The sequence below is a fragment of the Schistocerca serialis genome, chromosome 1 (genome assembly GCF_023864345.2).
Source record: "Schistocerca serialis cubense isolate TAMUIC-IGC-003099 chromosome 1, iqSchSeri2.2, whole genome shotgun sequence".
Classification (NCBI taxonomy): Eukaryota; Metazoa; Arthropoda; class Insecta; order Orthoptera; family Acrididae; genus Schistocerca; species Schistocerca serialis.
Genome location: NC_064638.1, coordinates 242,446,801 through 242,469,868, shown reverse-complemented (window position 1 = coordinate 242,469,868; position 23,068 = coordinate 242,446,801). Strand labels below are relative to the sequence as shown.

Below are 23,068 nucleotides of genomic sequence, written 5' to 3'. Positions count from 1 at the left end.
GGCAAATGTTCCATGATCACTAGGAAAGTTTTTTAAGTTGAGTGTTGTTTCATAAGAGAGGCCAGATACCTGAAAGCGAAAAATTATTTAGGTTTCACTATAACAGATTAGTCAGTTCTATTCTGACACCTACACTGTGTATAAATAAGAACAGAAGCTTCTGAAGCAATTTTCTTGAAATAAGCAGCTCTAATGAAGGAGAAAAATACAGTTGTACCAAGAGAAACAGCAGCACACAAGATAGCAACTGTCAACAGCAGTTAGCAGAACCTGAAGGCTTCTGCAGTTCCTGCTCCATGGATCCAGCTCCACACATCAACTTTGGAGTAAGGTCTGAAGATGATCCGCCTCTGGATTGAAGCCAGTCACCAATAAACGTGATTTTTGCGATCTAGACTTATATTTCTAAGTGCAGGGTACGGAAACGTAATTTCCTAATTTGAAAACGCAATAAAACCCGTTTTTGAACCAGAATTTTTAATTTTTTTAATAATGTAAGTGTATATCTAAAGTTTTGCTTCGCATTGTTCTGAAAGTCATATCAGATAAGTGACACACCCCATTGCCCACACATTGAATAAGCCGATTTGTGGCGTTTCTCATGACCAAAGCAGTGGGTATGTCAGCAATTTATACCTGGATGTTAGTCTTCAGGTCTTGTAGGGTCCTTGGATGATTGACAGAAATGTGTGATTTCAAAAAACCACACAAAACAATCGCAAGGGACTGAATGGGGGAGTGGACTGGCCACTTCAAATAGCCCCTTACTGAGATGAGGTGGTCCGGAAAGAGTTCTCTCAAAAGCGTCATCAATGCCCTTGAAGTGAAGCCATTGTTCCATCCTGTTAGAACTGAACCAAATGACACCTAAGTTCATCAAGGCGTGGGGAAACAAAGGTTCACGTAACAGCCTGAATTCGCTGTCACTGTGATTACATTTTCTTGAAAAACCCAGGGACGAATAAATCCAGCTGAGGAAATTGCATAACGTACTGTGACTTAAGATGAGTGCAGAGGCTTCAGATGCAATCTCTGGGATTGGTGTTGGTCCAGTATCACATGTTCCGTTTGTTGATGCTTCCACGAACTGAAAATCGGCTTAATCATTAAAAAAAATGTGTCCCCAGAAACATTTCCGAGATGTGCCACATATGTGTTCCTCTGAGAACTGAAATCGCATTCAGAGTGTTCCTGTACAGTTGCCAACTTGTACAGATGATAATGAAGGTCATTGTGAAGAATCTGCCTCACTGAACGATCAGAAAGTCCAATGTCAGATGCATGCCCGAATACAGAATGTCACAGGTACTGCAAGACTGAAGCTCTCACTACCTCAATGTTCTCAAGTGATCTCATGGACCAAGGGAATCCAATCCTCCGTCTTTTCATACCCGAGGCCTGTCTGAACATAGTGACTCATGTAACAACTGATTTCCAGTATGGGGCTCAGCTCAATGGGGCCATATAGAAGCGATTTCGGAAGGCGCGTTGGGTTGCAATCACAGAGCATCCGTTCAAAAAGTAGGCCTACATGGCAAAAATGTGTTCCTATCTGTTCCAACGAATGATGCTGACTGATTTGAAAATGAACAATACTTTAGAATTATGCCTGTTGACCGAGACCACTCCACTATGACTGCTGTGGCTTGAATGGTACACATGTCAAACAAAGAAGTTATGTCGCCACACCCAGATAATGGGGGGCACCACTTACCTAATAGGATTTCTAAAACTGTGTGAAACTAAACTTTAGATGTGGACCTACATTATTAAAAACATAAAAAATTGATTCATAAAGTGGTTTTTTTTATATTTTGAAATCAGGAGATTATGTTGCCACATCTTGTACAATTGTAAAAGTCGATCGCTGTTTTCCCAAAACGTTTTCGAACATACGTGAGATAAATATAGCCTTTTATGATGTTATAGTTACATAAGGGGAAAAACATAATATAGAGTATTTGTCCTTATAGACATTGTTTGATGTGTTTCTATGTATGTGTTTTAGCTACAAAATAAATGTCAATGTTTAGAAATGTTTCAGTTCACACTACTTAACCACACAAAATAGATCAAGAACATATGTTATGAAGTATGCTTCAGCCATCAATAAACCTTATGGTTTGCAGTTCCTTAATTCCTATATCATGCTCTGACTTTTTGTATCATGGGTGGTATTTCATAACTCCACTTTCATTATTCCTTACTGGGCTTCAGCAAACTGACATGGCGTCCACTGTGAATACACACTGATGTGACTTCCATTGTTGTCTAGTGTGAATTGGCCTTTTACTGGAAAAGTTTGGATGTATAAAATAAAAATAGCAAAAAAAAAAAATTTACAATACTGGGACACAGAAAAATCCTGTATTGTGTACAAACAAGAATGCAAATAAATGAAACAATTTTTATAAAAAAATATTTTTCAACGGTGAAAAAGTCAGCTTCCGTGAAGAAGAATACAGTTCTTTTTATGTTACTTAGTATGTTGAAAAAATAGAATAAAAAACAATGGATAAAGTAAAAACTCCCTATGTATTGGCCTCTATATATTAGTTGAAATATTTATATAAATTTATTTTGTGAGCAAATAAGTACTGATTTTTCGAAATGTTGGGCGACATGTTCCTGTTATTTCACTTTTAAGCACTGTGGAAAATTTACCACTTTACTTTTGTCAAAAACATATGCTATGAATTTTGCTTTGGCCATTAATAAACTTTAATATCATTACATGGTCCCTAATTCTGATGTCATATTCCAACTTCCTGTATAACAGACAGTATCTCATAACCTTGCTTCCATCATTTGGTGTTGGGCTAAGCAAACTGACATTTTTTGGATATTCCATATAGTATGACCACATCTCCATTTGAGAGTGATGTTGCCTTTCTTTTCGTTGATATTCAGCGTGAAATGACCTTTTGTGGACATTCTATTTAGTGTGACCACATCTTCATTTCACAGTGATGTTGCCTTCCTTTCTGTTGATATTCACTGTGAATCAACTTTAAAGACTGCAAGTCCGTACTCTCAGTTACAATATTTTTAGATTGTATTGTGTTATTGCATATGATGCCATGTTACTTTAACACTGAGTAGTGATTAAAAGGAATTGCTGAAGTCAAGAATTAGGTTATTATAATGTTCAATCACAGTTTGGCAATACCATATACATACCTTAAAATGGGGTGACTTAGGGACACTTTTATAGATATTTTTCTCTCTTGCTAGTAATACATACCATAAAATAGGATAACTTTGGGACACATTCACTAACATTTTCTCTCACTAAGACTTTGTTTATAAATAAAGTTGATATACTTCTTTCTGAATATGGATGTGATTCAACTTCATGAGCAATCAAATAACAATAAATGCCCTCATTCTGTGTCCATACTACCATATTATGAGGGGTGTGATGTGCATATTCATATGGCACACAACACTGGGGCCACCATCATGCAGAACTCTTCATGTCATGTGGCTCAAAATTTCTATCAGTTGCTGCCAAGATGGCGATCATTAACTGGAATCTATTTATACTACTGGTACAAGTCCTTCAAATAGTCCATTCCACATGCCTATAGTAATGCCAGCCATAGCAAAGAGCACTGATGCCTGGAACTACTTTCCTCTTCCGCAAAATAGGGTACAGATAGACAGTATTCTGCTGGTCATGGGTAAATGCAGATTCACCACACACATTCACTAGTTGCAGCCCCAGTTGCAGTTGCGCTTCATCAATTCACCAGCCATTGTTGCCAACAGTTCTACTTCATCATCAGCAACAATTGCAGTCTACAGTTGTCAAAAATCAAATGGCTCTGAGCACTATGGGACTTAACTTCTGAGGTCATCAGTCCCCTAGAACTTAGAACTACTTAAACCCAACTAACCTAAGGACATCACACACACCCATGACCGAGGCAGGATCCGAACCTGCGACAGTAGTGGTCGCGCGGTTCCAGACTGTAGCTCCTAGAACCGCTCGGCCACCCTGGCCGGCTACAGTTGTCACCAACTAATGCAGTGCATCATTTGTGGTTATTATAACCAACTGCTATTTGTGAGTGATTGTGAGACAGTAAATGCTGAGTGTTGATATAAGTTTCAATTCACTCAATAAGTGTTCAATATGTGGCCAAGACTGAACTTTTATACAATGTATTAGTTTGGCATAGTGTGTAGGACTACAGAGGACTACAGAGTCACACATCATATATCACTAAAAGCTGAATATTCTGTATAGATTCTTTTAATGAATGCTTGTTACATGTTTCCTCTTGTGTTACTCCTATTACTTGTTTAAGGTATGATGCCCAGTGAGCACATCACTGTACGAGTACATTGTGGGATTCGCATCTTGCTATCTGGATGTTGGGCATTAGATTTCTTTTGATGAATACGATATGAGGAATCAATGAGACAGCACTATTTTCACTTTGATATACAAGAAAAAATCAATTTTTAGCATCGTTACACATCAGTCATTTATTTACGAAAATCTAAGGAAAAAATGAGACAGGGCTCCCACCAATGTGGCATGACAAGTGATGTTGCAAGTGCTGTGGCAGATATCTGACTCCAATGAAGTAACATGGCACCCTGCCTTTTCAGACAGTGAGTGTGTTCTGGTTTTAGTCAACTTACTTAATGTTTTATGTAAATGAAGAAAAGCTACATCCACATCTGTAGTTAATTTCTAATTAAAACTTTTACTTTTCACATAAAAAATTAAAAACCATTTTGGGATGCATGTGCATTCTCTGATACTCAGTCTTTTTAATAAAATGAAATCATATGGTTCTAGAGACTTTTCAAGACTCATACATCTATGATGTATACAAGCAGACTGAAGAGCCCTGGACTTGAACCTGGGTCTCCTGCTCACCAGCCACATGTGGTAACCACTACACTGCCCTGACACGGTGGCTGTCCATAACTGCACAGAGTACCTTAGCATACCTCTCCTCCTTTTATGTCTCAGCCCACTTGGAATTCCCCTAAACTCAAACAGCATTGCAGAGGCTCTCCAACTGTATTCAGATAGCATCTCCGCATCAAATGAAATGACGGGCCTTGCCTTAAACACAGGCACAGATGTGTTGTAATCAAATGAAGCTATATGGTTCCAGAAACCTTTTCAGGTCTCATACATCTATGACGTATATATGCAGATTGAAGTACCGAATGGAAGTCCGTACGAGGGCCAGGGTTCAAACCTGATTTTGAGGTGCTGAGGTGCTATTCCAATACAGTTGGAGAGCCTCTGCGATGCTGTTCAAGTTCAGGGGAATACCAAACAGGCTGATGCGTGAATGGGTATTTGGATTCAAGAGGAAGGCATACTAAGGTAGTCCGTGCAGTTGCACAAATCCACTGTGCCAGGGTGGCGTTGTGCTTAGCACATCTGTGTAGTGAGCAGGAGACCTGGATTAAAATCCCAGCCTTGGTACAAATTTTCGCTCGTCACTGCAGTCTGCATAATAAATCACCTATTTTTAATCTACACTAACAGTGTCACTCAAGAAACATTAAGTAATAGTTTTTGTTCACATCATATCGAGGAAAAGGCATGTATTCTAGTGAACAAAGGATGCGAAACTGAATTTTGCTGTTAATATAACTATATAACACTGCAGTCTAGGTGCCGCCAACTTGATGACACATCTGCAACAAAAGGACATGAGTCTGTCACAAACTGGGATGAAAGAAGAAGAAATATGTAAGCAATAAGAAACAGAGATGCAGTGACTAACTGTTTGGAATGTGAGAATAGTAAAGTGAATTGGCAGGACAGCAAAATCTGAGGTCTTACATTAGGCAGAGTATGAGCTGTCATGTGGATTTTCCTTTCCATTTACAATTTTTTAAAGTTTGTTCTATCTTGACTGTTATTTTCAGTGGCTGTATAATCAGTAGCATTATTGCCACTTTATCGGCAAAAAAGTGTGGGAACAGTATGGTCAAACCCTGTAAGAAATTATAATCAATCCTGTCACCGATCGTCATTCTTATCATTCATTTTATTTGTTGTGCATTTGGAACAAAATAATTAACAAATTACATATACATCATTGTATCAACAATGAGTACATGATTCATGTTTCCTGGTCTCCAACAACTACTCGCTCACACTGGGAGTACTTCAGAAACCACAATCGAATTTTTGCAGTTACTTGATGTGTTCTGTATTGCATTCAACTGAATCTTAAAAAAAGCTCATTATCATATTGTGTCACAACTGCAGCTGAATTTGTTCATTTGCTAGAAAGTGCCAGATGAAGCATGATGAAACATGTCATCAAGAAGGAAAATGCTGCAGTTTTTCAAAACTCATCAGAACAATTGCACAGCTGAAGTTCTGCAAAAGTCTTGCTCATGTGAACTCAGTCTTCTAGTGTTGGTAAAGAGCTGAATACGTATCCCACTTTCCTTTTATTTTTTCTGAGGACGCTGAATAATTGTGTCTGAAACTACAATGGTAATATGAGAACATCTACAGTCTGAAAATTTATCAACATGTTCTTACATTAGTTAGGTTTAAGTAGTTCTAAGTTCTAGGGCACTGATGACCTCAGATGTTAAGTCCCCTAGTGCTCAGAGCCATTCGAACCATTTTTGAACTGTTCAGAGATGTCGCTAAACCCGCCCAAAGATGTAAACAACCATGCATGAGCAGCGCCTATAGACGGAGGGGGTCCGACAGCCGATCAGTTCGAGTCATTCCACCAGGAAGGAGGTACATGGCTCGTGTTGTCTGTAGTTCAACCATGCCTAGATCACCCAAAACTTGCAAATATTGAGGAAATTGAAAGTGCTATTGATGTGCAGTTTTCACAGAATGGATTGGTATTTTTTGGCCCGTATTGTTAGCCAAGCAACAGATTTTAATAATACTTAGAAAGTGTATTTTTCGTGCAAACTAACCACTTTTTAAATGGAACAATGACTATTGATTGTGCAAACATACCACTTTTTAAATGGAGAAATGACTATTGACATCAACAAACTAAAAGTACTGTAAATTAGAATGTCATTGGTGTTTGTTGCAGGATTCTAGTGCAAGTCGTTTACAAAATACCCACAGTGACACTTGTTCAATACCTTTGGTAGCGCACACTAAGGAACAACACAAGTGCATACAGTACTTATGTGGATTCTGTGCAGTAACGACACAACTGACTATGAAAAATTTTGTTCAGAATAGGCATTGGCAATGGCAATACCGCTTCCTATGTGGTATGGAATGACTGATGCACATGTTCTAGTATTTCTGTGGAGATTTCTGAGCAGGCTGCAGTAATATGTCGTTGCATGTCATCAGGTGCAGTTGGTATGTCCTTGTAGACAATGGCTTTCAGCTTTCCCCACAGAAAAACGTCTACAGGCATCGAGCCCAGGGAAGTGGCTGGCCAAGTCCTGTGTGTCTAGTCCAGCGATTTGGAAACAATGCATGAAGACATGTTGTAGTGCTTCGTGTACTTTGAGCTAAACAACCATCATGTTGGTACCGCAGATTCCTCCTAGAGTGCAGAGAAAAGTCTTCTAGCATCTGTAAAGTATGCTTTACCACAAGGCTACAATACTTGTGCATTTTCAGTGTTCCGTCTACGAAAAACGGGCCTATGAGCTGATGGTCCACTATTCCACACACACATTTACACTCCATGGTCGCTGACGTTCTACCTGCGAAACCAATGGCAACTGTCAGCAGACCCATAGTGCATATTTCGGCGGTTTTCCTGGCCATCATTGGTAAATGTGGCTTCGTCGCTAAACAAGATACACTATACATCTGTAGTATCCTGTCTAAATGCCACTTCCTGATGCGATTGCATTGGTGCTAACTGCAAAAGCAGCGAGAACATTAATTTCCACCTCATCTGTCAGTACTTGTTTCCTTCTGTTACATTATCTAGGTGTTACACTACCGCTTTCACGGAACTGGTTGAAGAGGATGATAAATAGTTGCTGATATGGATTATGTGTAATGCAATATCTTGCCACATTCATCGTACAAGAACAAACTGCATTCTTCCTGCACTCTTCATACCATGGGCATACCAGCTCTTTTCTCATTGGTAAAGCCCGTCACCCACTCACTGCCTACTGCTTGGACTGCCACGCACTAACTGACTAGCAAGTCGCATTGCACTCAAGGAACACACAAGCACAGGGTAAACAATCATAGCGACATTGTACCTAGCAAATGCACAGGATGAATGGCACAAAAAAGTGGCGATGTGGAAACTTATCAAAATACGATATCTCATAAACGACTCGCACTAGAATCCTGCAACAAACATCACTGGTATTCTAATTTACCTTACTTTTAGTGTGTTGATGTCAATAAGCACTGTTCCGTTTAAAAAAGTGTATGTTTGCACAAAAAATATATTTTCCAAGTGTTACTACAACCTGTTTATTGGCTAACAATACGAGCCTCTGACTACCATCCCATTCTGTGAAAACAGCACATCAATAGCACTTTCCATTTCCTCAATAACTGCAGTACAAGTTTTAGGCGATGCTTGCATCACAAGGATCTGGACGCCACTATGTAATATGAAATTGACCACTAGATGTATGTCAAGAGTGGCAGACCCGACAGTATAAAATGAGGCGAGGAGTATTGTGATGTCAGCAGAGAAGCAGTAACAACAGAATGGGAAGGTCAGAAAAGTTCAGCTCCTTCGAACAAAGGCTAAGCGTTGTGTCACCTGAGTAACAAACTCATCAGGGACATTTCATACCTTCGAAAACTTTCCAAGTCGACTTTTGGTGATGTGAATGTGAAATGGAAATGCGAAGGACCAATCAGAGCTAAACCAAAAGCAGACAGACCTCATGTACTGATGGTTGGGGATCGCTGCAGAGTTATAGAGGGTGGTTGCAAAAAGTGAAATGAAATCAGTGGGAGGAACCATTCGGAAGTTCGGAAGTGATAACAGCAATCCAGGTAGCATCACGGCTGTGTGTAGACAATTAAAGCGAATGAGATGCAATGGTCGAACAGTTCCTCCTAAGCCCGACATTTCTGCAGTCAACGCTAAGTGACGCCTGTGGTTGTGTAAAGAGTAGGACAGTCACTGGAGAGTCGATGACTGAAAATGGGTGACTTGGACTGATGAATCACGGCATACCCTGTGACACTCCGATGGAACGGTTTTGGTTTGGTGGACGCCTAGAGAACGTTACCTGCCATCATGTACAGCACTGGTGGTAAAGTATGGAGATGATGTTACGGTATGTGGGGTGTTTTTCGTGGTTAGTGTGTGTCCCTCTTATTTCGTAGTGTCCCACCGCAACACACTCATTACTCGTAGATACTTATATGGATATATAAGTTATGGACTTATATGGATATATTCATATAAGTATATAGAAACCGAACTTATCATTCCAATCATGTACTGCTTTATAGCCATCTTTGGGGTCGTCGATAACACAGTTCACAACAACATAAAACACCATTTATTTTAGTCGCTCTTTCGGATGATTAAGCTCGCTCTACACTGTTTAACATTTTTGGACGAAGCGTTTCTCTTGGAAGACTGAATCTAAGTTCAGATTGATACTCGTTGTCACTGTTGTGTACTTCAATCCGAAGACTGATTTGATGTAGCTCTCCACACTGCTCTATCCTGTGCAAACCTCGTCATCTCCAAATAACTACGGCAACCTACATCCGTTTGAATTTTCTTACTGCATTCGTCTCTTGGGCTCCCTCTACAATTTTTAATCCAATCACATTTCCCTTCAATACTAAACTGATGTTTCTTTGATGTCTCAGAATGCATCCTGTCAACCGATCCCTTCTTTTAACCTTCTCTCCCCAATTTTCCTCAGTACTTCCTAATTAGCTGCGCGATCTATCCATCTAATCGTCAGTATTTTCTGTAGCACCACCTTTCAAAAGCTTCTATTCTTTCCTTGTCTGATCTGCTTATCGTCCAAGGTTCACTTCCGTACAGTGCTACACTCCAGACAAAAAGCTTCAGAAAGACTTTCTAAAACTTAAATTTATATTCAGGTGGTTCGCTTATGGTGCTTAAGAAAACTCTAATTGCGGAAGGATATGAACACGTTTTACTGCACGGTGTACTGCGTACAATACTGTAAGGTAACATGTAAATGAAATATACAGCAAGGGGGAAAAAATAAATAAAAAAAAACAAATTTTTGTTATTGAACAGAGGCCTGTCGTAGTTTGTTTATCAAGGATGTTGTCATCATACGACCTGAACCTTTTACAGAAAGTAATCTCCCTTAGACGACGATGTCGCCTACAGCTGAATATTAGATAAGGCAAAGCTGCAATACTTTTTTTATAAATCGGAATATTCATTGTGATTCTACAGAAATTTGAGAATTTTGAGAAAATTTTGGAAGCACGGATTCGGGCAAAATTAGAAGGAAGAATGAGAGAAGAGCAACATGGCTTCAGAACAGGAAGGTCCACAGTGGATCTAATTTTTGCTGCAAGACAACCGCAGGAACAGCACTATGAATATGGAATAGGTCTACTAGTGACCTTCCTGGGCATTAAAAAAGCGTATGATAGTGTAGGTAGAAGCAAAGTGTGGAAAGCCCTGGAGAACAGAGGAGTAGCAAAACAGATTATTTGGAGGATAAGGGAAATGTACCATGGAAGTGTGAGCTGTATGGAAGTGGGAGGAGAGAGTTCAGCTTGGATTGAACAGAGGAATGGCTTGAGGCAGGGAAGTGCACTTTCACCATTACTCTTCATTGTAGTGATGGATAATACAATGAGTACAGTAACACAAGTAATTGGTGAAAGGAAGATGAAAGTTACGGTGTTTGCAGCTGACCTGATGATTTGGGGGAATAAGGAGAAGGAAGTACAAGAGCAGTTGGACGTATGGGAACGAAGAGTACAAGAATATGGGATGAAATTTAGTATAGGTAAGAGTGAGATGATTATCACAACAAGAAAGAAGGAGAGAGGAACAACGGGAATAACAATTGGTGGGGAAGGATTGAGGAGAGTGGAGAGTTTCAAGTATCTAGGAAGCCTGATACAGGAAGATGGAAATAACGACAGAGAAAACGAGCGGGGGAGAAAAGCAGAACCATTTCGGAAGAATGTCAGAAGCCTGATATGGAGCAAGAATGTACCCCAGATCAGTGAAAAGCTTACATACCAGTCATGCACCAGAAACCTGGGTTATGAAAGGAAGAGAGAAAAGCAAAGTACAAGTTAGTGAGATGAAATTCTTGAAGAACAGCACTGAAGTGACATAGATAGACAGTTTAAGAAATGAGAGATCATTGAGTTAATGAAGGTGGAACCATTACAGGAGGAGATAGAGAAATCAAGGCTGACTTTAAGAGAATGGAGGATACCCAGGAGGATACACGAGATGAAACAGGAAGGAAAGAGACCAAAAGGAAGACCGTGAGACATATGGCTGAGAGGAATAGTGGAATGCGTCCAGAAGAAAGCAGAAGACTGGACCAAGGTGAAGACGGAGAGATGGTGGCAAGATAGAAGACGATGGAGAGGCCTATGTTCCATACGGACCTAGCCAGAGGCTGGAAACTGTCCAAGATGATGATGATGATGATGGTTTAGCGACGAAGCCCACTTTCATTTGGATGGGTTCGTCAATAAGCAAAATTGGCGCATTTGGGGGACTGAGAATCCGTATTTCGCGATCGAGAAGTCTCTTCAACCTCAACGGTTGACAAACAGTCATCATCTCTGAAATGTTTCTCTACTGTATGCAATACACAATGCCGTAAAATATGCTCATATCCTTCTGCATTCAGCGTTATCTTAAACACGATAAAGCGACCACCCTAACGACGAAAAACACCCCCATATCGTAGCACAGCCTTCTCTGTAGTCCGCAGCTCGTGGTCTAGTGTCTAGCGCGCATTGGACCTGCTGGTTTACCGGTAAAGTGCGCGCCTGCAATTAGACAAGTCTCAGGATCGAATCTCCTTAAATACGTGTTCGGTCAGAGGGTTAGCTGCCCTCTGTAATAAAAAAAACTGAGTTAATCGATCAACGAGGAGCTTAAACGGAAGTCTTACGACGTCCGCCCCGAGCACATGCAACGAACGAAAGCGTACAAAATAAAAACCGTCAGAGGGCTGCGTGCTCTCTGTAATAAAAAAAAACTGAGTCAAGGAATAAACGATCAACTTGAAGGGATGTCTTGTGACATCCGCCCAGACCAAACGCAACGAATTATATCGAACAAAATGAAAAAAAAGTGTTGCTGCCTTTGGATTATGGGGTCCCAGGTTCGATTCCCGGCCGCGTTGGGGATTTTCTCTGCCCGGAGACTGAGTGTTTGTGTTGTCCTCATCATTTCATCATCACCATTCGTGACAGCGGCTATATTGGATTGTGTAAAAATTAGACTGTGAAAAAATTGGGACTTTGTCCGGGCGCTGACAACCGCGCAGTTGAGCGCCCCACAAACCAAACATCATCCTCTGTACTCCACCGTTGGTGCTACAGATGACGACACATAACGTTCTCCAGGCATTCACTAAAACTATACCCAAACCCTTCCATCGGATTGCCACAGGGTATAGCGTGATTCTTGATTCCAAATCATTCGTTTCTCGTCATCCGTTGCCGAATGGCGTCTCTCTTTGCACCACATCAAGCGTCGCTCAGCATTGACTACAGAATTATGTGGATTTTGGGGAGTTTCTCGACCACAGTACCGTGCTGGGTAGCCGCGCGGTCTGAGGCGCCTTGTCACGATCCGTGCGGCTTCCCCCGTTGGAGGTTCGAGTCCCTCGGGCATGCGTGTGTGTGTTGTCCTTAGCGTAATTTAGATTAAGTAGTGTTTATACTTAAGGGACCTCAGCAGTTTGGTGCCATAAGACCTTACTACAAATTTCCAAATTTCGACCATTCTACTCCATTCTTCTTAACTCTCTACGCACGGTCGCTGTGCTAACTGGACTGCTGGTAGCAGTTCGGAACTCACGACTGATTCCTTCCACTGATGTCATGCCATTTTTTACAATCTCCACAATGCTTGGCGGTCGATCTTCGTTAGCATGTGGGTTCTGCCTGGTCTTGGTTTAGCTGTCTTTGTTCCTTCGCGTTTCTGCTACACAGCCTCATCACTAACAGTCGACTTCGACAGATTTAGAAGGATTGAAATGTTCCTGAAGGATTTGTTCCTATGGGACCTTCAGTGACAAGTTCGCGTTCGAAGTTACAGCTGACCAACCCATACTGTTGTTACTCTTCATACTACCACACGGTACTCCCCGCCTCCTTTTATACTGGAGGGCCCGTTCCTCGTGACATCTAGTGCTTAATTCCGCATTACGCAGCGGTGCCCGGATACTTCTCATCAGTTACTCTATTAGGAGAATCTGAGAGTTTGTTGCTTTATAGTTCTTAAATCACTTGAATGATACATGTGCTTCTCAAACTTTCGGACGAATGTGTTTCGTATGCTGTATGCCTCTGTATTGTAGTTTCTTAAAAAATATGCCACTAATGCACTAAGCACTACTGTAAATAGTTTTTTTTATTTTGTTTGGGCTATCTAAGATCCACGTCAAGATAACTTTTTATTTCTGTTTTCCTTCAACCTCCTCCAAAAATGTTTCATTTTCTCAGAATGAGCTCTTTTCCTCTCACATCAGGATTTGACTCCTGTTGTTTTACTGTTTGCTTTATCTTCCTGAAAACCATTCAATTGCTTGACTTATAGTCTAAATTTGTCTCTGCTGAGTAACGTTTTCTATTCAACCGGCATTTCTTCTATGTCTTTTTTTGTCCTCCTTCCCCACTCTTTTACTTTGTGTCCTTCCCTTCTTTGGAAAATGCGTTGGTCATCTTTACTAATCTATCTTCCTTCATTCCCGCTAGACGACCTTAGAGCCCAACGCGCATTTTCCTGATCTCATCTGTCATTCTAGGGCAGAATGAGGATGATCCCTTACTTGGTCTCAGAATCCATTTACAATCTTCATTCTTGATTGGACATAATAGTTTTTGCAAGATTCTTCTTTCTATCTTTTTCAAATCTTCTGATGTCAAAAAATGGCTCTGAGCACTATGGGATTTAACATCTGAGGTCATCAGTCCCCTAGAACTTAGAACTACTTAAACCTAACTAACCTAAGGACATCACACACATCCATGCCCGAGGCAGGATTCGAACCTGCGACCGTAGCTGTCGCGCGGCTCCAGACTGTAGCGCCTTGAACCGCTCGGCCACTCCGGCCGGCTCTTCTGATGTTATTTTGCATCCAAATAAACGAAGTGTTTATGATCTGTAGAGAACTTCTGGGTTTAGAACTGTCTTATAATTTAACACATCTAAAAAGACATTTTTTATAGTACTGGTACCTCATTGTTACGTAAGACCTTTTAATTTTTTCCGTTCTAATTGTAATTCCTTCTTTTATGTTTATATTTTCACCTAGATAATTAAACTTGTTTGTTTTCGTGATGTTACTATATCCGGTTTTTAGAATTCTTGATGAGTTTCTTTCACTGGCCATTATACCGTCTTTTCAAACGATAATTGTTTCCTTCGGAATTTCTTGTCTCTTCTTCGTATTCTCTACTATTACTGTTTGCGAAAACCAAACAATTTATTGCTTCTCTCGATCTACCCAAATTCATGTAGTTATTAACTTTTTTTCTTCCTCTGTTTTCCATCCTCTTATAACTTTTTCCAGCACACTATTGAATAATTATGGCGAGAAACTCTCTCCTTGTCTGGCTCTTGATATAAACGCGAAGGGACAAGAATTGTTACAAGGTAATTTAACTTCGGATGCTGTGTTTGTAAGAGTTTGTATAACTGTTTCCAGAGTTTCCCTTATCTACTGCAAGTTCCTTCAAGGTTTTAAGGAGGAAATCTCTGTGTATCGAATCATATATCTATCTTTTTACGTAATACCAGCTGTTTTCGGCTACGCGTTGCTAAAGCTCAGTATCGTTAAATGGAAAAGAATGAAAACAGAAAGCACACATTTGTAACACGTAGGCGCGGGATAGCCGTGCGATCTATGGCGTCTTGTTACTGTTCGCGCGGCTCTCCCCGTCGGAGGTTCGAGTCCTCCCTTGGGCATGGGTGTGTGTGTGTTGTTCTTAGCGTAAGTTAGTTTATGTTAGATTAAGTAGTGCGTAAGTCTAGGGACCGATGACCTCAGCAGTTTGGTCCCATAGTCTTTACCACAAATTTCAATTACAATTTCTAGCATGAATGGGAGTTAGATATAGGTCATAAACTCCTACTCCCCCCCCCCCCCCCCCACCTCTGTCTATGTGCTCCTCCCCTTTGTTTGTCCACCTCTTCCTCCTCCCACCTCCCTCTGTCAATCACATCCTCTCCCCTTTCTCTGTCCATCTTCTCCCTCCTCTCTTTCCATCTCCTACTGCCCCCTCTCTCTCCCTCCCTCTCTGTTCATCACCTCGTCTCCACATTCTATTCCCATTTATATATTAGATATTTATTTCTTTACACAGGGTGGTCCATTGATCGTGACCGGGCCAAATATCTCACGAAATAAGCGTCAAACGAAAAAACTACAAAGAACTTGTCTAGCTTGAAGGGGGAAACCAGATGGCGCTATGTTTGGCTCGCTAGATGACGCTGCTATAGGTCAAACGGATATCAACTGCGTTTTTTAAACAGGAACCCCCTTTTTTTATTACATATTCGTGTAGCACGTAAAGAAATATGAATGTTTTAATTGGACCACTTTTTTCGCTTTGTGATAGATGGCGCTGTAATAGTCACAAACACATGGCTCACAATTTTAGAAGAACAGTTGGTAACAGGTAGGTTTTTAAAATTAAAATACAGAACGTAGGTACCTTTGAACATTTTATATCGGTTGTTCCAATGTGATACATGTACCTTTGTGAACTTATCATTTCTGAGAAGGCATGCTTTTACAGCGTGATTGCTTGTAAATACCACATTAATGCAATAAATGCTCAAAATGATGTCCGTCAACCTCAAGCATTTGGCAATACGTGTAACGACATTCCTCTCAACAGCATTGACAATGTGCTGGCGCATGTTGTCAGGCGTTGTCGGTGGATCACGATAGCAAATATCCTTCAATTTTCCCCACAGAAAGAAATCCGGGGAAGTCAGATCCGGTGAACGTACGGGCCATGCTTCGACGACCAATCCACATGTCATGAAATACGCTACTCATTACTGCTTCAACCGCACGCGAGCTATGTGCCGGACATCCATCATGTTGGAAGTACATCGCCATTCTGTCATACAGTGAAACATCTTGTAGTAACATTGGTAGAACATTACGTAGGAAATCAGCATACATTGCATCATTTAGATTGCCATCAATAAAATGGGGCCAATAATCCTTCCTCTCATATTGCCTCACCAAGGTCGCTGATGTTCCACTTGTCGCAGCCATCGTGGATTTTCCGTTGCCCAATAGTGCATATTATGCCGGTTTACGTTACCGCTGTTGGTGAATGATGCTTCGTCACTAAATAGAACGCGTGCAAAAAATCTATCAAAAATGGCTCTGAGCACTATGGGACTTAACTTCTGAGGTCATCAGTCCCCTAGAACTTAGAACTACTTAAACCTAACTAACCTAAGGACATCACACACACCCATGCCCGAGGCAGGATTCGAACCTGCGACCGTAGCGGTCGCGCGGTTCCAGACTGTAGCTCCTAGAACCGCTCAGCCACACGGCCGGCCAAAAAATCTATCATCGTCCCGTAATTTCTCTTGTGCCCAGTGACAGAACTGTGCACGACGTTCAAAGTCGTCGCCATGCAATTCCTGATGCATAGAAATATGGTACGGGTGCAACTGATGTTGATGTAGCATTCTCAACACCGACGTTTTTGAGATTCCCGATTCTCACGCAATTTCTCTGCTACTGATTTGCGGAATAGCCGCGACAGCAGCTAAAATACCTACTTGGGCATCATCATTTGTTGCAGGTCGTGGTTTACATTTCACATGTGGCTGAACACTTCCCGTTTCCTTAAATAACGTAACTATCCGGCGAACGGTCCGGACACTTGGATGATGTCGTCCAGGATACCGAGCAGCATACATGGCACACGCCCGTTGGGCATTTTGATCACAATAGCCATACATGAACACAATATCGACCTTTCCCGCAATTGGTAAACTGTCCATTTTGACACGGGTAATGTAGCACGAAGCAAATACCGTCCGCACTGGCGGAATGTTACGTGATACCACGTACTTACACGTTTGTGACTATTACAGCGTCAACTGTCACAAAACGAAAAAAGTGGTCCAACAAAAACATTCATATTTCTTTACGTACTACACGAATATGTAATAATAATGGGGTTCCCACTTAAAAAAAAAACGCAGTTGATATCCGTTTGACCTATGGCAGCGCCATCTAGCGGGCCAACCATAGCGCCATCTGGTTTCCCCCTTCAAGCTAGACGAGTTTCGTTCTTTGTAGTTTTTTCGTTTGATGCTTATTTCGTGAGATATTTGGCCCGGTCACTATCGATGGACCACCCTTTATATACATATATATTAAAAACGTATACTAAAACACGCGCATATTCGAATAAAACGTTGCGTCAAAATTTCAAAGCAATTGGTGAAGAACTTTCGGAGATTTACGATTTTGTACAAACGAACATTTACATTTTTAATTACGAGTATAAAGATTATTATAATTTTTTATGTATTTTATTGATATTATTTAAATTCTAGGTATTATTGGCCAGTTAAAAATGAGAGTGACAACAAATCTATTGGGAGATCCCTGGTCCGCACCTGACGTCGAGCTTTTTGCAGCAGGCAGTCTGGACTGTGGGAACAGGACTCCCGGCTGTCTTCTATACCTCCAGTCGGGCCTGGCAGTGCGTGTCGACGCTACTGCACCTCGGGGCCGGCCTGAAGGGACCAGGATGGGGGCGGACCGCAGCATAGCGCGCATTACATGCGAGCCCCAACCTCAGGGGCTGCGCCAGCAGAGACAGGCAGGTACGCCGTGGTCTGGCGTGCATCCTGCTCACCCCCGACAGACGCGCCTGTATGTGCTGAACGCTGGCGGTAAACTATTCCGCAGCCCTCCTAAAGCATCACAAACGTAGTGTGACTAACGTCGGATGAAATGAACCGACAGCAGCGCAGGCTGCGAGCAAATTGTCTATTGCTGCAAATAGTTTTACACAGATAGAAAATTTTCGAATGAGAGTGCATTTGCTGAATCAAATGAGAGTGCATTTCCTGAAGCCAGAGTTTCTCAGAGACCCATCTTAAAACATCTCTCAAAGACCATAGGTCTTTGCAAGAGCGAAGTGTTCCTGATGATTGAAAAAAACCACAGCTCATACCCGTTTTCAAAATGGTTCAAATGGCTATGAGCACTATGGGACTTATCATCTGAGGTCATCAGCCCCTTAGAACTTAGAACTACTTAAACCTCACTAACTTAAGGACATCACACACACCGTAGCGGTCACGCGGTTCCAGACTGTAGCACCTAGAACCGACTGTCCACAGCGGCCGGCCCCGTTTTTCTGGAGGCCTAAAATCTCCTCTGTAGGAATCAACATGGGTCCCGCAAACGACTTTGTGAAACCCAGCTCGCTCTGTTGGCCCATGAGACGCAGAAAGCAGTAGATTCAGGTGCCCAGGTAGATGCCGTGTTCCTTGCTTGCCGGAAAGCATTCGCTACAGTTCTGCACGTTGCCTAATGAACGAAATACGAGCCTACGGAAGACCAGACGAACTGCGTGATTGGAATGAAGAGTTTCTAGCAAACAGATCACAACATGTCATTCTGAACGGAGAGAAGACTTTAGACGTAAAAGTTACTTCGGGCGTGCGCCAGGGGAGTATTATAGGACCACAATATATAGAACAGCCCACTGAAACGTTTCAGCACAAATACCTCTATAACAAAAAATAGATATTGAAAAACTACTTACACTGGGATCATGAAAATAAATGCTATGAGACATTCTGAAACTTAAGTATATATTAGTTTCAACAAAAACATTTGTTTTTTAGATACACACTCCGTATTATTTCTTACTCAGTCAATAACATGAAAACTCAAAAAGAATGGCGTTGGTTGCATGACAATACGTCAATTACATCCTGAGAAATTGCAAAGTGAAGTTGACATTTCAAATAAATGAAACGCGCCGCTATCGCACATCACGAGATGCAAGCGGAACCACACGTTGCTCATAATCGCGATAAGACTGACGTAAGTAATCTTACTTCTACTGTTATCACGAAGGCCGAAAGAAATAATAAGGTTCCCTGCCACAAATACTGAAATGTGGGGATGACGCTTGCATCTCGGGATGTGCAATAGCGGCGCATTTTGTTTAAGCGTCAACTTCACTTTGCACTTTGTTGGGGTGTAGCTGACGCATTGTGATGAAACAAACCCCATTCCTTTTGTGATCTTTCATCTTATTGATTGCATAAGAAATATTAGCGGGTGTCCTTTCAAAAAAAACATAAGTTTGTGTTGAAACTTATATTTGTTTACGTTTTAGAACGTCTCATACAATTTACTTTCATGAGTACTTGCCTTACACTCATACTCATGAAAATCGGTTTTCAGTATCTATTGTTGTTCCAAAGGTATTTGTGCTGGGACATTTTAGTGGGTCACCGTAATATAAATGAACTAGCAGATACCGTTGGAAGTTCCATGAGGCTTTCAGCGGATGATACTGTTGTATACAGAGAAGCCGACGCGGTAGAAAATTGCAGCGAAATGCGGGAAGACCTACAGAGATCGATTCTTGGTGCAGGAAGTCGCAGTTGACTCTGAACATAACCAAATGTAACGTATTGTGAATATATAGATAGAAATACTCTTTATTGCGTGATTGCCACGGTTGTAAAACAATCACAGGGAGCAGTTACTGGTTCAAATGGCTCTGAGCACTATGGGACTCAACTGCTGAGGTCATGAGTCCCCTAGAACTTAGAACTAGTTAAACCTAACTAACCTAAGGACATCACAAACATCCATGCCCGAGGCAGGATTCGAACCTGCGACCGTAGCGGTCTTGCGGTTCCAGACTGCAGCGCCTTTAACCGCACGGCCACTTCGGCCGGCGGAGCAGTTACTACTACCTTGCAATATGTGTACGGAGCAGTCTGAAACAGAACCATCGCATAAACTCAATCACGAGTAAGGCAGATGCCAGACTGAGATTCAGTGGAAGAAGCTTCAGGAAATGAAAATCATCAACGAAGGAAGTATATTGAAACGTCCCCTTAGAACAATTACAAATGACTGTGCTTAAACTGACACACAATATTTTGTTAGCGCAACGCAATCTGACTTTCAAAAATCCCTACAAAAGAATGGCCCTGACTAACATTAAACTATACCTTTCACAAATCACTTACCTCACAAAAATCTTCGCTACTCTAGCTACTGCAATACAGCGAGCGCCACTACTGCCAGCTAAATAAAAGATTCAAACTAGGGAAGGCACTAACTACTGATAGGGATAGTTAGCAAATGAAAGATATTAATAGAGAACAAACAATGTATTTACCTTAATAGTCATAATACAGGGTGGTCCCGAATTCATGGTACAAACTTTAATGGTAGGTACAGGACATTGTAACAAGGATTTATTGTATAGGAATGTATAGTCGCAGGTGACGCGGTGAGGCGTAAACAGGGGAAAGAGAAATGGAGTGATCGGTTGGTGTCACTGCCGGTAGAGGGCAGTAGATGAACATGATGTATCGCAGTAGGGACAAGCGCCATTCACAATTGTGCTGCCGTAGACGATGGGTGACTTTACGTATGCAGAAAAAGCAGACATGCATTACATGTACGGCCGTGCAAATGGTAACGCCAGAGCTGCGTTACGAATGTATCGCGCGGAGTATCCTAATCGACGAATGCCGGATCATAGAATTTTTCAACGGTTACATCGTCAACTTTGTGAAACAGGTACGTTCGACGTCAACAGACATGACGCTGGTCGATTAAGAGCTGTACGCACTCCAAGACTGGAAGAACGCATCTTGAACATAGTGGCTGATAGACCCGAGTCAAGCACAAGAACTGTTGCGCGTGACGTACATGTGAGTCATCAGACTGTATGCAGAGTGTTAAATGAAAATCGCTTACACCCCTTCCATTTTCAAAAAGTACAAGCATTGAATCCGGCAGATTATCCTCTTCGCGTGAACTTCTGCCAGTGGTTGTTGCAGCAATGTGCGTTGCAGCCGGATTTCGTAGGTCATGTGCTATTTACAGATGAAGCGACATTTTCACGCGAGGGTGTCTTTAATGCGCACAATTCCCATGTGTGGGCAACAGATAATCCACATGCAACGCGTCCACATGCGTATCAACAACGTTTCGGTATTAATGTGTGGGCTGGTATTGTGAACGACTTTTTGATTGGGCCATACTTACTACCCACGCGACTCTGTGGCGAAAGCTATCTTATTTTTCTGCAAGAAGTGTTACCAGAACTGCTGCAAGATGTTCCGCTCGCCATTCGTAACCGCATGTGGTTTCAGCACGATGGAGCGCCAGCACACTTCAGCACTGCTGTACGGAATTACCTGAATGCCACGTTTGGTGCTAGATGGATTGGGCGTGGTGGACCAGTCCCTTGGCCACCCCGATCTCCTGATTTCTCTTGCCTCGATTACTTTTTATGGGGACATCTTAAGAGTCTTGTTTATGAGACTCCAGTTGACTCAGATGAGGATCTCGTTGCTCGCATATCTGTAGCTGCTGCAGGTGTGCGTGAAATACCAGGCATCTTTGAACGTGTACGCCAATCGCTGCACCGACGCTGTCAAGCATGTATCGCTCATGGTGGACGCAATTTTGAACACTTACTGTAAACATGACACTTGTCAACAACGATTTCAATAAAATCTTTCGTTTTCCTTTCGGCCGTTATTTCCCCTGTTTACGCCTCACCGCGTCACCTGGGACTATACATTCCTATACAATATATCCTTGTTACAATGTCCTGCACCTACCATTAAAGTTTGTACCATGAATTCGGGACCACCCTGTATACACTCCTGGAAATTGAAATAAGAACACCGTGAATTCATTGTCCCAGGAAGGGGAAATTTTATTGACACATTCCTGGGGTCAGATACATCACATGATCACACTGACAGAACCACAGGCACATAGACACAGGCAACAGAGCATGCACAATGTCGGCACTAGTACAGTGTATATCCACCTTTCGCAGCAATGCAGGCTGCTATTCTCCCATGGAGACGATCGTAGAGATGCTGGATGTAGTCCTGTGGAACGGCTTGCCATGCCATTTCCACCTGGCGCCTCAGTTGGACCAGCGTTCGTGCTGGACGTGCAGACCGCGTGAGACGACGCTTCATCCAGTCCCAAACATGCTCAATGGGGGACAGATCCGGAGATCTTGCTGGCCAGGGTAGTTGACTTACACATTCTAGAGCACGTTGGGTGGCACGGGATACATGCGGACGTGCATTGTCCTGTTGGAACAGCAAGTTCCCTTGCCGGTCTAGGAATGGTAGAACGATGGGTTCGATGACGGTTTGGATGTACCGTGCACTATTCAGTGTCCCCTCGACGATCACCAGTGGTGTACGGCCAGTGTAGGAGATCGCTCCCCACACCATGATGCCGGGTGTTGGCCCTGTGTGCCTCGGTCGTATGCAGTCCTGATTGTGACGCTCACCTGCACGGCGCCAAACACGCATACGACCATCATTGGCACCAAGGCAGAAGCGACTCTCATCGCTGAAGACGACACGTCTCCATTCGTCCCTCCATTCACGCCTGTCACGACACCACTGGAGGCGGGCTGCACGATGTTGGGGCGTGAGCGGAAGACGGCCTAACGGTGTGCGGGACCGTAGCCCAGCTTCATGGAAACGGTTGCGAATGGTCCTCGCCGATACCCCAGGAGCAACAGTGTCCCTAATTTGCTGGGAAGTGGCGGTGCGGTCCCCTACGGCACTGCGTAGGATCCTACGGCCTTGGCGTGCATCCGTGCGTCGCTGCGGTCCGGTCCCAGGTCGACGGGCACGTGCACCTTCCGCCG

At 42.4% G+C, this 23,068-nt stretch overlaps 1 protein-coding gene across 1 annotated transcript in view; it reads left to right on the top strand.

Moving 5' to 3' along the window:
- The window catches only part of LOC126463402 (uncharacterized), a 137,660-nt gene that overhangs the window by 8,579 nt on the left and 106,013 nt on the right, over positions 1–23,068 (top strand). Inside the window, exon 2 of the mRNA XM_050096158.1 lies at positions 17,724–17,996. Within this exon, the coding sequence (XP_049952115.1) occupies positions 17,724–17,996 (273 nt within the window). The remainder of the gene's footprint in view (positions 1–17,723; positions 17,997–23,068) is intronic.